The 17,339-nt window shown below is 40.5% G+C and overlaps 1 protein-coding gene across 2 annotated transcripts in view; it reads right to left on the bottom strand.

The window, feature by feature from the left end:
- TSGA10 (testis specific 10) overlaps window positions 1–17,231 on the bottom strand; it is a 158,095-nt gene extending 140,864 nt beyond the window's left edge. The window contains exons 1-2 of one of the 2 annotated variants that reach the window (XM_055242362.2): window positions 17,134–17,231; window positions 3,420–3,548 (exon numbers count right to left, since the gene is read on the bottom strand). In XM_055242362.2, the coding sequence (XP_055098337.1) occupies window positions 3,420–3,548; window positions 17,134–17,190 (186 nt within the window). In that variant the 5' untranslated portion in view covers window positions 17,191–17,231. The remainder of the gene's footprint in view (window positions 1–3,419; window positions 3,549–17,133) is intronic. The other variant, XM_063617621.1, reaches the window with a different exon arrangement.
- Window positions 17,232–17,339: the final 108 nt, after the last annotated feature.

The following is a 17,339-nucleotide window of genomic DNA, read 5'->3' as shown; positions in this document are numbered from 1 at the left end:
TGCTGCTATGAGCATTTGTATATACGTATCTGTTGGAGTCTGTGTTTTCGACTCTTTAGGGTATATACCTAGGAGTGGAATAGCTGGATCATATGATTATTCTGTCTTTAAAATTTTGAGAAACCATCAAATGATTTTTCACCATGGTGGCTCCATTTTACATTCCCATCAGCAATGCAAGTGTTCCAATTTCTTCACATCCTCACCAACACTTGTTATTTTCCATTATAACAACCATCCTAATGGGTATGAAGTGGTATCTCATGGTTTTGATTTGCATTTCTTTAACAGTTGATGATGTCGAGCATCTTTTTCATGTAATTATTGACATTTGTATACCTTCTTTGGAGAAATGTCTGTTCAAGTCCTTTGCTCATTTTTGAATTAGATTCTTTTGGGGGAAAAGGGGCTAATTTTAGGAGTCCTTTGTATATTCTAGATATTAAGCCCTTTTCAGATATGTAATTTGGAAATATTTTCTCTCATGTAGTTAATAGACTAAGTTTATGGAGTAGTTTTAGGTTTACAAAAAATTGATTAGGAAGTACAAACAGTTCCCGCATACTCCTCTCTCTCTTCCTCAACAGTTTCCTCTATTATTTACATTTTGTATTAATATGGTATATTTGTTACAACTGAGGAAATAATACTGTTACATTATCATTATTATTATTATTATTTATTATTTTGAGACAGAATCTTGCTCTGTTGCCCAGGCTGGAGTGCAGCGGCATGATCTCGGCTCACTGCAACCTCTGCCTCCCGGGTTCACACCATTCTCCTGCCTCAGCCTCCCGAGTAGCTGGGACTACAGGCGCCTGCCACCATGCCCAGCTAATTTTTTTCTATTTTTAGTAGAGATGGGGTTTCACCGTGTTAGCCAGGATGGTCTCGATCTCCTGACCTCATGATCTGCCCACGTTGGCCTCCCAAAGTGCTGGGATTACAGGCGTGAGCCACCACGCCTGGCCTACTGTTATATTATTAATAACTAATGTCTATAGTTTACCTTAGGGTTCACTCTTGGTGTTATCCATTCTGTGAGTTTTGACACACATAGGATGACATGTATCCACTATTAGTATATCATACAGAATAGTTTCACTCCCCTAAAAATCCTGTGCTCCAACTATTCATCCCCTCTCCCTCCAATTCCTGGTAACTACTGCTCTTTTTATGGTTTCTATAGTTTTATCATCTCCATGTAGTTGGAATCATATATTTCGCAGCCTTTTCAGGTTTGTAACACGCTTTCAAGGTTCGCTCTGTGTCTTTTCACGGCTACGTAGCTCATTTTTAAAATACACTGAATACTATCCCATTGTATAGGTGTACAACAGTTTCCTTATCCATTCATCTATTGAAAGACATCTTGGTTGCTTCCAAGTTTTTGGCAATTATAATAAAGCTGCTATAAACATTCATAGGCTGATTTTTGTGTGGACCAGTTACTTTATTTTTTAGTTCCAAAATGTCCATTTGGTTCTTCTTTATATCTCTTATTTTTTCCTGAGACAACTTTTCTTCATTCGTTTCCAGCATGTTCATAATTGCTTGCTGAAGCATTTATATGACTGCTTTAAAGTCCTTGCCAGATAATTACAACATCCGTTCCATTTCAGTGTTGGCTTCTCTTGTCTTTTCTCAAATCTTCTTGATTCTTTGGATTACAATGCCTTTTTTAAAAATTGAGACCTAGCATTATAAGACTCTGGATCTTCTGTTTTAGTAGGTCTCCTGCGACACTGCTCCAACTAAAAAGGAGGGACATTGCCTTATTTCTGCTAGATCAAAGTAGAAGTCCAGTTCCTCAACTTGGCATCTGTTGATATCTGGAAAGGGCGGTGTTCCTAGATACTGCTAGGCAAGAGTGGGAGTTCAGGCTCCCCACTAGGCCTCTGCCATTACCACCAGCCTGGGAGGAATCCCAGAGGTGCCTCATTACTGTTTCCCACGTGTCCCCCACTGACACCATGGATGGGTGGCCTTTATTGCTGATAGGTGGCAAACGTTCAGGTCTCCACCACAGCAAGAAGAAAGAGTGCCTCTTACTATAAAGTGGGAGTAGATGCCTTGGCTCCTCATGTTGTCTCTGCTGACATCATGGGGTTCAGGGCCTCCTTATCCCCTGGTGAGGATAAAAGTCCTAGTTTCCCACTTAGCCTTCTCTGATATCACCCTGGTGTGGGAGGAGTGGGAAGAGAAAGAATGTAGGTGAAGCACAAGTGGGGCTCCTTGTTATAGTCTGGCAAGCGTGGAAAGTGTAGGCCCTTTACTTGGCCTGAGCTGGCAGGAATGGGGCTCAGTAGTTTTTTCTGTGGTATTTGCTTGGAGTGGATAGTTACTGTCTTAAAAGTTGTCTGCCTTGATAGGCTGCTCCTTTCCTGGTCCTTTGCCTAGGGGAGGAATAGCTTTTCTTGGGTCTTTCTTTTGTGCCTATTGTTATTCCCGGTTGCCAGTTTTTCTAGCAGCTGTCTGGGACATATGGAGAAAAAGAAACCCAGGAACAAACATGTTGTTCTTTGTGTCTTGAGATCCTTAGCCACCTTTCAAAGTCTTAAATTCTTTTTTTTTTTTTTGAGACGGAGTCTCTCGCTCTGTCGCCCAGGCTGGAGTGCAGTGGCGTGATCTCGGCTCACTGCAAGCTCTGCCTCCCGGGTTCACGCCATTCTCCTGCCTCAGCCTCCGGAGTAGCTGGGACTACAGGCGCCCGCCACTGCGCCCGGCTAATTGTTTGTATTTTTAGTAGCGACGGGGTTTCACCGTGGTCTCGATCTCCTGACCTTGTGATCCACCCGCCTCAGCCTCCCAAAGTGCTGGGATTACAGGCGTGAGCCACCGCGCCCGGCCAGTCTTAAATTCTTTTATACATAATATTCAGAGATTTTAGCTGTACTTGGCAGGAGGAACAAAAAAAAAGTAAGTCTACTCTATCTTCCTGGAAAAAGAAATCTCTTTTAATAGCCTTTATTAATAGCTATATTACATGTCAAGCATCAGAAGAACAGGAACAATACTGAACTTGGAGTTCAGAGAGTTAAGTTCAAATCCCAGCTAACACGGGAGTTTGGAGAAATCGTAGTTCTGTCACTTGTTACTCAAGTGTCATAATTATTTAACCTCTTAGAACTTCAGCTTCCACATCTGTAAATGGAAACGGCGTCACTTTTTCACAAGTTCGGGATGATTAAGTAAAAACCGTATACCTGAAAACATCTGACACAACACTTGACATGTAGTTTGCACTCATTGACTCTGACTTTGTTTATCAAAATGGTCAAGATAAAAACTGAATGATTTTAGACCCATAACATTTAAATGAGCTCTGAATTAGTAGTTAGTTATTCTCTATCTTCTTGTTTCAAAATAGGCTCCCACCCCAAATTAAGTCAGGAAAATATGTTGTAACTAAACGCAACCTGTAATTTCAGTGTCGAGATGAATCTATCTTGGTTTCTCACTTCTCGTTCTAGCTGGAGAGTATTCTGGCAGTTTTCAGCTTCAGAAACTGGAGCCCCTAGACCAAAATCATGTTCTTTGGTGGTAACCTAGTACAAAGAATGGGAAATAATATAGAGGCATTCAGTTTAAAACAGCTCTGTGATTTCCCACATCAATACATTTTGAAAATTGATAATATTCTTAGATTTTTTTCAACCATTTCCCACCAGCTAAGAGGATTTCATCAAACTTTACCTTCTTAAACTTTATAAAACTTTTTCTGTGTGTTGTCCAAATGGTACTGAACATGCTTTTCAAAGACATTCCCTACACTATCCTTTTGGTAATCACGGTTCTACAGAAATATGGATCAGTAGCAAATTAAATAGTCTACCTCTAGGCTTGTGTTGTCCAAAATAGCTATTAGCGAGCTACGTTTGCTGTTGCTACTCTATACAAGAAAAAAGGTTTGCAATTCATATCACAAAGAGTGAATTTCCTTAATATATAAATAATCCCTAGAAATAAAAAAGATTAAAAAAATACTCTAATAGAAAAATTGGCAAAGAATGTGAACATTTACAGAAATGGCTCTTAAATATTGAGATGTTCAATCTCAACCTTTAGTGACACAAATTAAAACAACACTGAGATACCCCCTTTTAACCATCACATGGCAAAGATCAGTAAGATGGATACAGCATCCTTATATATCACCGGTGGGAGTGTAAATTGATACAATATTTATGGAGAACAACTGTATAAAATCTATCAACATGACAAATGCACATAGCTTCTGTTCAAATAATTTCTAGGAATTTATACTACAGCTGTATATATGTACACATATGCAAAATAACAAATGTTAGAGATTTTTCACTTTAGCATACTATACATACTATTCTGCATCACGCTGTTTTACTTGACAACGTATCTTAGAGATTGTGTAACTTAGGAAAACAATTTTTTCTTTCCTTGAATCAAGGCTACCATTATGTTAAAAGAGAATTTGTCATGAGCATCTTAGATCTTTCCTCAAAACACAGCTGCTGTTCTCCAAAATCCTACCTAGGGAATTACAGAATCAGGATCTCCCCAGTCACTGACCTTATGATGCAGTCTGTGTAACCCAGCACCTAGACAGGCCGGCAGATTTATTTCCCTTTTTTCTCTTCTCTAAACAAGACACAACTCTTCTTCATTGCAACAGTTACTGCCCCACCTGGAACCTCAACATTAGATCTCACAGAATATTTCAAATTATGAAGCATTTAAACCCCTAGGGGCTGGACTGAACTCCTAACTACCATTTCTTACATGGTTTCTGTTGAAAAACGTATTGCTAGTTATAAACATGATTTAGAATAACGGAATGAAACAACTCCTCACTAGAGCAGTACTGTTCAATTTTTATTGAATTTAAGAATCATCTGGGAATGTTGTGTGAATGCAGATTCTTATTTACAGGCTGAGATTTGACATTTCCATAAAGCTGCTTGGAGATCCCTATTTGGTTGGTACAGAGACCACATGTTGAATCATGCTGTGCTGTAATTTCTTATTTATTTGAATAGCAAGGATCTATTTAAGTCTAAACCCATCCAATATTCAGAGTACTTCTGTAATTTTGTCCCTTCCTACTTCTCCAAACTTATCTCCTACTTGGTACCTCCAAGAATCCCTCTATGAAAGACAAACTATGCAACACATAAGGGTCTCGCTCTGTCACCCAGGTTGGCATGATCACGGCTCACTGCAGCGTCGAATCCCAGGCCCAAGCAATCTTCTCACCCTAGCCTCCCAAATAGCTGGGCACACAGGCATGTGCCACCACAATTGGCTAATTGTTTTAAAGTTTGTAGAGTCAGGGTCTCCCTATGTTGCCCTGGCTGGTCTTGAGCTCCTGGGCTCAAGAGATTCTCCCGCCTAGGTCTCCCTGGGATTATAGGCATGAACCACTGCACCCAGCCAACACATTCTTAATACATATATTCAAAAGTATTTTATCATCTGTTCAATAAACCTTGCCCTCACTCTTTTCTCCATTTAACTTAAGACACTTCTAAGGCTCAGCTGGAATTCCATATTCTCCAGGTTTTCTCTGTCTTCTCCACTGCATAATGATAATCTCTTAATTAATATTTATATGTAGATTATAGAAGAATTTATGTTCTAAATTTTTCTGGATGTCTTCCTCACACATTTATTAGACTCTTAAGAACAAGCAACGACCAAAAACTCTATCCCCATTAACCTGCACAGAGTTATTTATGTAATAAAAAGTGTCAAAAAATTTGTTGAGGTTGATAATGAAGCAGTGTGATAAAGCAGACAAAATTAAACTTTCTTCCTCCTCTTTGGTAAACCGAATAAAGTGGGACTTTTGCAAAATTACCTATCAGGCCCAGCTAGGAATTAAAAATAGCAAGAGACCACAAGTCCACCTGACAATCCTAACCAATCATGCTGGAGTTGCTATCCTCCCTCCACCAGCTTTGGGGGCAATATCTCTAGAGGAAAGAGACATCAGTGTATCTGAAATTCCCATGCCTGGTCTTCCCTACCTGAGCTTCCCTACCTCAGGCCACATAAATATCCTCAACCTTGCTGCAATCTCATCATTAGAATGGAACTTGTGCTCCTGTACAATTCTCAGAGAAGGCAAGTGAAACAATGTTCCTTTTCAAAAAAAAATTATTTTTTTTTATGCTATCCCTCCCCTAGGCCGCTACTCCCTGACAGGCCCTGGTATATGATGTTACCCTCCCTGTGTCCAGGTGTTCTCACTGTACAACTCCCACTTATGAGTGAGAACATGCGGTGTTTGGTTTTCTGTTCTTGTGTTAGTTTGCTGAGAATGATGGTTTCCAGCTTCATTCATGTCCCTGCAAAGGACATGAACTCATCCTTTTTAATGGCTGCACAGTATCCATGGTGTATATGTGCCACATTTTCTTTATCTAGTCTATCATTGGTGGGCATTTAGGTTGGTTCCAAGTCTTTACTATTATGAACAGTGCTGCAATAAACATACATGTGAATATGTCTTTAGAGTGACTTATAATCCTTTGGGTATATACCCAGTAATGGGATTGCTGTGTCAAATGGTATTTTTGATTCTAGATCCCTGAGGAATCACCACACTGTCTTCCACAATGGTTGAACTAATTTACACTCCCACCAACAGTGTTAAAAGCATTTCTAGTTCTCCACAACTTCTCCAGCATCTGCTGTTTCCTGACTTTTTAATGATCGCCATTCAAACTGGCATGAGATGGTTATCTCATTGTGGTTTTGATTTGCATTTCTCTAATGACCAGTGATGAGCTTTTTTTCATGTTTGTTGGCTGCATAAATGTCTTCTTTTGAGAAGTGTCTGTTCATATCCTTTGCCCACTTTTTTATGGGGTCGTCTGTTTTTTTTCCTGTAAATTTAAGTTCCTCGTAGACTCTGGATATTAGCCCTTTGTCAGATGGGTAGATTGCAAATATTTTCTCCCATTCTGTGTTTCCTGTTCACTCTGATGACAGTTTCTTTTGCTGTACAGAAGCTCTTTAGTTTAATTAGAGCCATTTGTCAATTTTGGCTTTTGTTGCCATTGCTTTTGGTGTTTTAGTCATGAAGTCTTTGCCCATGCCTATGTCCTAAATGGTATTGCCTAGGTTTTCTTCTAGGGTTGTTATGGTTTTATGTTTTATGTTTAAGTCTTTAATACATCTTGAGTTAATTTTTGTATAAGGTGTAAGGAAGGGGTCTAGTTTCAGTTTTCTGCATATGGCTAGCCAGTTTTCCCAACATCATTTATGAAATAGAGAATCCTTTCCCCATTGCTTGTTTTTGTCAGGTTTGTCAAAGATCAGATGGTTGTAGATGTGTGGCGTTATTTCTGAGGCCTCTGTTCTGTTCCATTGGTATACATCTGTTTTGGTTACTGTAGCCTTGTAGTATAGTTTGAAGTCAGGTAGCATGATGCCTCCAGCTTTGTTCTTTTTGCTTAGGATTGTCTTGGCTATATGGGGTCTTTTTTGGTTCCATGTGAAATTTAAAGAAGTTTTTTTCTAATTCTGTGAAGAAAATAGATGGGGAGAGCATTGAATCTATAAAATACTTTGGGCAGTATGGCCATCTTCACAATATTGATTCTTCTGATCCATGAGCATGGAATCTTGTTCCATTTTTTTGTGTCCTCTCTTATTTCCTTGAGCAGTGGTTTGTAGTTCTCCTTGAAGAGGTCCTTCACATCCCTTGTAAGTTGGATTCCTAGGTATTTTATTATCTTTGTAGCAATTGCGAATGGGAGTCCACTCATGATTTGGCTGTTTGTCTATTACTGGTGTATAGGAATGCTTTTGATTTCTGCACATTGATTTTGTATCCTGAGACTTTGCTGAAGTTGCTTATCAGCTTAAGGAGATTTTGGGCTAAGATAGTGGGGTTTTCTAAATATACAATCATGTCATCTGCAAACAGAGACAATTTGACTCCTCTCTTCCTATTTGAATACCCCTTATTTCTTTCTCTTGCCTGATTGCCCTGGCCAGAACTTCCAATACTATGTTGAATAGGAGTGGTGAGAGAGGGCATCCTTGTCTTGTGCTGGTTTTCAAAGGGAATGCTTCCAGGTTTTGCCTATTCAGTATGATATTGGCTATGGGTTTGTCATAAATAGCTCTTATTATTTTGAGACACATTCCATCAATACCTAGTATATTGAGCGTTTTTAGCATGAAGGGGTGTTGAATTTTATCACAGGCCTTTTCTCCATCTATTGAGATAATCATGTGGTTTTTGTCATTGGTTCTGTTTATGTGATGGATTATGTTTATTGATTTGAATATGTTGAACCATACAACTTCATCCCAGGGATGAAGCCGACTTGATCATGGTGAATAAGCTTTTTGATGTGCTGCTGGATTTGGTTTGCCAGTATTTTATTGAGGATTTTCACATCGATGTTCATCAGAAATATTGGCCTGATATTTTGTTGTTGTTGTTGTTCCCCTGCCAGGTTTTGGTATCAAGATGATGCCGGACTCATAAAATGAATTAGGGAGGATTCCCTCTTTTTCTATTGTTTGGAATAGTTTCAGAAGGAATGGTACTAGCTCCTCTTTGTACCTCTGGTAGAATTCAGCTATGAATCCATCTAATCCTGGGCTTTTATTTGGTTGGTAGGCTATTAATTCCTGCCTCAATTTCAGAACTTGTTATTGGTCTATTCAGGGATTCGACTTCTTCCTGGTTTAGTCCTGGGAGGGTATATGTGTCCAGGAATTTATCCATTTCTTCTAGATTTTCTAGTTTATTTGTGTAGAGATGTTTATAGTATTCTCTGATGGCAGTCTGTATTTCTATGGGATCAGTGGTGATATCTCCTTTATCATTTTTTATTATGTCTATTTGATTCTTCTCTCTTATTAGTCTGGCTAGCAGTCTATCTATTTTGTTTATCTTTTTAAAAAAACCAGCTCCTGGATTCATTGATTTTTTGAAGGGCTTTTCGTGTCTCTATCTCCTTCAGTTCTGCTCTGATCTTAGTTACTTCCTATCTTCTGCTAGCTTTTGAATTCGTTTGCTCTTGCTTCTCTAGTTCTTTTAATTGTGATGTTAGGGTGTCGATTTTAGATCTTTCCTGCTTTCTCCTGTGGGCATTCAGTGCTATAAATTTCCCTCTACACACTGCTTTAGCTGTGTCCCAGAGATTCTGGTATGTTGTGTCTTTGTTCTCATTGGTTTCCAAGAACTTAATTCTGCCTTAATTTCATTATGTACCCAGTAGTCAATCAGGAGCAGTTTCCATATAGTTGGACGGTTTTGAGTGAGTTTCTTAATCCTGAGTTCTAATTTGATTGCAATGTGGTCTGAGAGACTGTTATCATCTCCATTCTTTTGCATTTGCTGGGGAGTGTTTTACTTCAATTATGTGGTCAATTTTAGAATAAGTGTGATGTGTTGCTGAGAAGAATGTATATTCTGTTGAGTTGGGGTAGAGAGTTCTGTAGATGTCTATTAGGTCCACTTGGTCCAGTGCTGAGTTCAAGTCCTGAATATCCTTGTTAATTTTCTGTCTAGTTGATCTAATATTGACAGTGGGGTGTTAAAGTCTCCCACTATTACTCTGTAGGAGTCTAAGTCTCTTTGTAGGTCTCTAAGAACTTGCTTTATGAATGTGGGTGCCCTGTATTGGGTGCATATATATTTAGGATAATTAGCTCTTCTTGTTGCATTGATCCCTTAACCACTATGTAATGCCCTTCTTTGTCTTGTTTTGATCTTTGTTGGTTTAAAGACTGTTTTATCAGAGGCTAGAACTGCAACCCCTGCTTTTTTTTGCTTTCCATTTGCTTGGTAAATACTCCTCCATCCCTTTATTTTGAGCCTATGTGTGTCTTTGCATGTGAGATAGGTCTCCTGAATATAACACAACAATGGGTCTTGATTCGTTATCCAATTTGCCAGTCTGTGTCTTTTAGTTGGGGCATTTAGCCCATTTACATTTAAGGTTAATATTGTTATGTTTGAATTTGATCCTGTCATTATGATGCTAGCTGGTTATTTTGCCCATTAGTTGATGCAGTTTCTTCATAGTGTTGATGGTCTTTACAATTTGGTATGTTTTTGCAGTGGCTGGTACGTTTTTCATTTCCATGTTTACTGCTTCCTTCAGGAGCTCTTGTAAGCCAGGTCTGGTGGTGACAAAATCTCTCAGCATTTGCTTGTCTGTAAAAGATTTTATTTCTCCTTTGTTTATGAAGCTTAGTTTGGCTGGATATGAAATTCTGGGTTGAAAATTCTTTTCTTTAAGAATGTTGAATACTGACCCCCACTCTCTTCTGGCTTGTAGGGTTTCTGCAGAGATCCACTGTTAGTCTGATGGGCTTCCCTTTGTGGGTAACCCGACCTTTCTCTCTGCCTGCCCTTAACATTTTCTCTTTCATTTCAGCCTTGGTGAATCTGACGATTATGTGTCTTGGGGTTGCTCTTCTCGAGGAGTATGTTTGTGGTGTTCTCTGTATTTCCTGAATTTGAATGTTGGCCTGCCTTGCTAGGTTGGGGAAGTTCTCCTGGATAATATCCTGAAGAGTGTTTTCCAACTTGGTTCCATTCTCCCTGTCACTTTCAGGGTACACCAATCAAAGGCAGGTCTGGTCTTTTCACATAGTCCCATATTTCTTGGAGGCTTTGTTCGTTTCTTCTCATCCTTTTTTCTCTAATCTTGTCTTCACGCTTTATTCCATTAAGTTGATCTTCAATCTCATAGCCTTTCTTCCACTTGATCGATTCAGCTATTGATACTTGTGTATGCTTCACCAAGTTCTCGTGCTGTGTTTTTCAGGTCCAACAGGTCATTTATGTTCTTCTCTAAACTGGTTATTCTAGTTAGCAATTCCTCTAACCTTTTTAAAGGTTCTTAGCTTCCTTGCATTGGGTTAGAACATGCTCCTATAGCTCAGAGGAGCTTGTTATTACCCACCTTCTAAAGCCTACTTCCGTCAATCTGTCAAACTCATTCTCTGTCCAGTTTTGCTCCCTTGCCGGCGAGCAGTTGTAATCCTTTGGAGGAGAACAGGTGTTCTGGTTTTTGAAAATTTCAGCCTTTTTGCGCTGGTTTTTCCTCATCTTCATGGATTTATCTACCTTTGGTGTTTAATGTTGGTGACCTTCAGATGGGGTTTCTGGGGTTTTTGTGTGGACGTCATTTTTGTTGATATTGATGCTATTCCTTTTGTTAGTTTTCCTTCTAACAGTCAGGCCCCTCTGCTGCAGGTCTGCTGGAGTTTGCTGGAGGTCCACTCGAGACCCTGTTTGCCTGAGTATCACCAGCAAACAGCAGAAGCTGCAGAACAGCAAAGATTGCTGCCTGTTCCTTCCTCTGAAAGCTTCGTCCCAGAGGGGCACCCACCAGATGCCAGCCAGAGCTCTCCTATATGTCTGTTGACCCCTGCTGGGAGATGTCTCCCAGTCAGGAAGCACCGGGGTCAGGGACCCACTTGAGGCAGCAGTCTGTCCCTTAGCAGAGCTTGAGCACTCTGCTGTTCTCTTCAGAGCCAGCAGGCAGGAACATTCAAGTCTGCTAAAGCTGTGCCCACAGCCACCCCTTCCCCCAGGTTGCCTGTCCCAGGGAGATAGGAGTTTTATCTATAAGCCCCTGACTGTGGCTGCTGCCTTTCTTTCAGAGATGCCCTGCCCAGAGAGGAGGAATCTAGAGAGGCAGTCTGGCTACAGCGGCTTAGCCAAGCTGTGGTGGGCTCCATCCAGTTCGAACTTCCCACCAGCTTTGTTTACACTCATTTGGAAATGCAGAAATCACCTGCCTTCTGCGTTCATCTCACTGGGAGCTGCAGACAGAATAGAACAGTTCCTATTCGGCCATCTTGCCAGCCACTAAAAAATTATTTTTAATTTATTCTTTAGTTTTTTTCAATGTGAAGTCTAAAATAAGGAAGAACTTTCATTCTCAATTAGGAAGTCACACAGCAGAGTGGTTAATATCATGTATTTTGGTATCAGCCTGCCTACATTCATTATCCTAGTTCTACCGCATCTTAGCTGCGTGATCTTAGGTGACCTCGTTACTTCTCTGACTATAGCTTCCTCATTTACAAAACAGGGATAATAATAAGAGTATCTGCATTATCTGCATTGGCTGGGTGCAGTGGCTCATGCCTGTAATCCCAGCACTTTGGGAGGCTGAGGCAGGTGGATCACCTGAGGTCAGGAGTTTGAGACCCACCTGGCCAACATAGTGAAAACCCATCTCTACTAAAAATACAAAAATTAGCTGGGTGTAGTGGCAGGCACCTATAATCCCAGTGACTCGGGAGGCTGAGGCAGGAGAATCACTTGAACCTGGGAAGCGGAGGTTGCAGAGAGCCGAGATTGCGCCATTGCACTCCAGCCTGGGGACAAGAGCGAGACTTCGTACCAAAAAAAAAATAAAAAATAGAAAAAAGGCTCTGCAACATGGAGTTGTGTGAGGATTAAATGAATTAATACGTTTTAACTTTAGCACTTAGAATAGTGCCTGGCACGTGATAAGCACTATACATATTACTAATTCCTCTCACTGAGTCAACTTATTTAATTGGCTATCAAGTCCTACTGCTCTTTTCACTAAAAATTATCTCGGTTACATTTCTTCCATCCCTACTATCACTGTTTTAGTTCATGCTTTCAGACTGTAGCAGTCACATGTATTCACTTTATAAGTAAACTTATAAATAGCTAGAATAAGAATGAACCAGAAATATGTTTCTGGGGATAAAAAGATGTAAAACAAATAGAATCTTACAATTTCAACCCTAAATGAATCTAGGAAAGTCCAGAACAAATAAATCAGAAATTACAGCACAGCATGATTACTGCTACATCAGAGTAATGCACATAGATGCTAAGGTAACACTGAGAAAGAAGCTACAAAAAAAGTATTTCTGACTTCTACTTCTTCAAAAAAGACTTAGGATCTACTCTTCATTCCAAAAGAACTATGAACATATCCCTACTGGAGCACTTAATGCATTATATTACTTTTAGGGGATGTCCACAGCCATGGCTACTTTAACGTGTCTAAAACAGACTTCCTTTTTTTTTTCTTTTTGAGACAGTTGTGCTCTGTCACCCAGGCTGGAGTGCAGTGGCATGATCTCGGCTCACTGGAACCTCCACCTGCCAGGTTCAAGCAATTCCCTGCCTCAGCCTCCCAAGTAGCTGGGATTACAGGCGCCTGCTACCATGCCCAGCTAACTTTTGTATTTTTAGTAGAGACGGGGTTTCACCATCTTGGCCAGGCTGGTGTCAAACTCCTGACCTCACGATCCACCCGCCTCAGCCTCCCAAACTGTTGGGATTACAGGCGTGAGCCACTGCACCCAGCCAAGACTGTGCCTCTTAATGTGATCCACCTTAGGGGTTAGAATTTCAACCTAAAAATTTTGTGAGGACACAGACATTCAGAGTGAAGCCACACATTAGAGGAACAGAAAGAAAAAGCTATTGGGTGAACAAAGGGAGTACTAGATCTTTTAAGTGAAGACAAGGGCCAAATCATGTAAGGCCTTACAAAGTTTGGATTTTATTCTTAATTGCAGTGGGAAGGCATTGAGCCAGGATCATCTTATTATAATTTTCTTTTTCACTTTTTGTTTTCCCTCTCCCTTCTCCCCTCCCACAGGATCTCATTATTTTGAAGTGATTGATATATCAGTGTGGAGAATAGGTTGTAGGGCGCAACAGTAGAAGCAAAAAGATAGCAGGGAATGGTTGCAGTATTCTAGGTGGGAGATGATGGTGACTTGGACCAGGGAGGTGGTAACAAAAATATAGAGAAGTGGATGGATTTAGGATATATATTTGAAGGCAGAACCAACAACATTTGCTAATAAATTAGAAGGGATTTATTGCAGTGAGCCGAGATCATGTCACTGCACTCCAGCCTGGGCGACAGAGACTCCATGTCAAAAAAAAAAAAAAAAAAAGGCATAGCCTTTAGGGGGCCATGATGAGCTGCCTGTATATAATAGGCCCCAGAGAGCTCCCTCCCCCCGTCTAACATATGAGGACACAGTCTGAAGGTACCATCTATGAACCAAAAAACACCAGTCATTGATTCTGCTGGCAACTTGATCTTAGAATTCCCAGTCTTCAGAACTGTAAGAATTGAATTTCTGTTGCTTATGTTATTTCATTATAGTAGCCTGAATGGACTAAGATATGTGCCAATATCATTTGAGTTCAGGTCCTCTGCTTTTGCTTTTCCTCTCTCAGGAACACTTTCTACCCAGCCTCTCACAACACTTTCTACCCAGCCTCTCACATGGCTATCTTCTCACCCTCAGCTCTTTGGCTGAAATGTCAGAGGGTCTTCCCTGACTTCTTACCTAAAGTAGCCTCTCTCCCAGCCACTCTCTCAAATAAGTGATAAGCTATTTGCACTTATCACGACTTGAAATTATAACATTTATTTGCTCACTTGTTTACTATCTCTCCTTACTAGAATATAAAATTCAAGAGCCACAGACTTTATTTTGTCTCTGTTATATCCTTAATGCCTTAAAAATGCCCAGCACAAAGGTGAAATGCAATAAAACAATTTCAAAATAAAATTTAACGACTCGAACAAAGCAGTTTCAATGGTGGGTGAAAACAAGTCTGAAGGGGACTAATGAATGAATAGTAAAGAAAAAGAAATGGAAAATGTAAACTTCACTTAGGAAGCATGATTGTGAGAGGAAGAGAGGTAGAACAAAGGTGGAAGACGACGAAGGTTGTGGAAAGGTCATTACAGGAACAGAAAAACTTGTTCCTTAATTCTCTTTACATAAGGATCCTCTTTCAGAATTAAAAGTCCTGCATCCTCTCCTCAGAAAAATGCAAATACACCTTTACAAACAATTTCAGGGGATTTAAGACTCTCTAAGGTCCTTGGACTCCAGGTGAAGAAGCCCTACAGTACAGAAACAATGAAGATTCCTAAGACATGAGTTAATGTTAATTGATGGAGAAAGACAGCTGAGGTAATAAGAGGAAACCCAGGTAAAGATGTATTGCCCCAACACAAGACAGACAAAAGCAAGGACAGGTGCAGATTTAGACACTTGTAATCCCAATAATCCCAGCACTTTGGGAGGCCAAGGCCAGAGGATCACTTGAGCCCAGGAATTTGAGACCAGCCTGGACAACATAGTGAGTTCCTGTCTCTACAAAAATTAAAAAATAAATTAGCCAGGCACAGTGGCATCCACCTGTGGTCCCAGCTACTTGGGAGGCTGAGATAGGAGAATCACTTGAGCCCAGGAGGTCAAGGCTGCAGTGAGTCATGATCGCACCACTGCACTCCAGCCTGGGCGACAGAGTGAGATCATGTCTCAAAAAAAAAAGATAAGTGGCATGGAAATCTGAGGAAGTTTCTGTCTGGTTGAATTTTAATTTTTCAGTGAAATAGGAAATAAGATTATATAATAAAAAGTATCATCAGTGTTGAGCAAAATATGAAGCACATAATATGTATTCAACAAATTATTGAATTTTTTGATAGAATGGAAAATACTGGAGTGCTTCATATGGAATTCTGAAATGTGGTTCCACAAAAGCTTACTACAGTTGAGGTGGGTTTTTCTTTTTAAAAATACTGTCTCCAAAAGTGTAGACTAACAGACATTGAAGTAGAAAGGAACAGCCTAACAGAAGGATGTGGAAAACCATACAAGATTTATGAATAATTTTGAGAGTATTTTATATAATAAAAATAATTGGATATTTTGGGAAACAATCAGCAAACTAAATACCGCGAGCAACAATAAAGATTAATCTTAAAAAATGTTGAGTAAAGAAGCAAGATGTAAATGAATACTTAATACAATTCCATTTATACGAAGTTCAAAAACAAGCCAAACTGTAATGTGCATGTTCACATACAATGATGTGAAATATTAAGGAAAATCAAGGAAGTGGCTATCTTAGAAGTCAGGAGAGTGGCTATCTCTGGGGAGGGAAAGGAATATGTAATCTGAAAAGGAGATAAATAGTTAATACCTCTAATTGCCTCTGTGTATGGAGGACTTCCAAACCAAATCGTCCTAAACAAACTAGTCTACGCAACTCAAAAAGAAGACGGAAAAGATCTCTCAGAGAATCTCTACACCTGATTATATTCTGGGCTACAAGCAGTGATTTTTCTTCAGAAGGTAAACAGTACCTGAGATATTTTGGAAGCTGCCATTAAATAATGCCAAAGTTTAGGATTTAAAATTAATATTTCATTAATGTACCTTCCTAGTTATTTCCCACTAATTCAGACTGAAGAGTTTGGCTCATTAATCAATTAAAATACAAACAAGAATCTGTCTTATCCTGGAAGCAGATTCGAATGTGACATCCTACTTCTATAACTAACCTGTTTTTTTCTACTTATAAACCTATTGTTATTCTATTTATGTCCTTACACGTAAACAAAGTATACTTGAAATGCTGAACACCAGTACAGAAAATTTTAAACAAGGAAATCTCCTAGGGTATAAGGTCCTGGAATGGAAGAAGGAAAACGTTGAGACACTGTCATCTATGCAAACTTTCCTGAAGCCGCGAAAAAAAAAAAAAAAAGTGAAAAAAAAAAACATATTTCTGTGAGTTTTTAGGTATCAAGTCCATGGTCACCTAGTTATCCAATTTAAGTCTCAAATAGTTTTTCAACAAAAGGCAGCTTTCCCTGCCTTTACTGTGTATAATTTTTACTAAAATTAGCTGAGATTTTCATGCAAATGCCTATGTAATCTCAGCCTTTCACCGCCCCAAGTCTAGAAAGAGGCTCAGAAATGAGCGATCGGGAGTCAGGCTGAACTCCCAAATCTGTGACTTCCAAATTCCTCGGCTCCACCAGAGCTTCCAGAGCGTTTCTAAAAGGAACAGTTCCCCCAACAACCAAGCGGAGAGCTGCGGGAGGACGCGAAGCGGTGACCATAGGAACTGGGCTCAAACCTAACTTCCCAAGAGACAGAGGTAACGCATGCTGCTGAGCTTCCGGCCGGCAGCTGTGCCCGGCTGCTGCCCCTCACAGCGGCTCCCACGGCTGCCGCCCACCTCCGCCCGCCACGGCCCCGCACCCGCCACTCCTGCCCGCTTGCAGCCGCCTTCTCAGAGACCTTCCAGCCCAGTAGCAGCACTCTCCCCACCCCGCGCATCTCCGCAGCTTCTACCTGGAGCTCCGGGTACCTCCCCGGGCTCCTCGGCCCGCCGTCCTGCCCAGAGCTCATCCCCACGACTGCCAGCTCTCGGCCTCCGCGGGGGCTACGAGAACCGCCCACTCTCCATCCTCCGCCCCTTTCTCCTCCCTTCCCACCCCCAAATCGTCCTGGCCCCACCCCGGCGGATCGGAGTAAGGAGGGAGCCCGCGGGAAGGAGG

Source organism: Symphalangus syndactylus, chromosome 14 (genome assembly GCF_028878055.3).
Source record: "Symphalangus syndactylus isolate Jambi chromosome 14, NHGRI_mSymSyn1-v2.1_pri, whole genome shotgun sequence".
Lineage (NCBI taxonomy): Eukaryota > Metazoa > Chordata > Mammalia > Primates > Hylobatidae > Symphalangus > Symphalangus syndactylus.
This window is presented reverse-complemented; position numbering and strand designations above follow the sequence as displayed.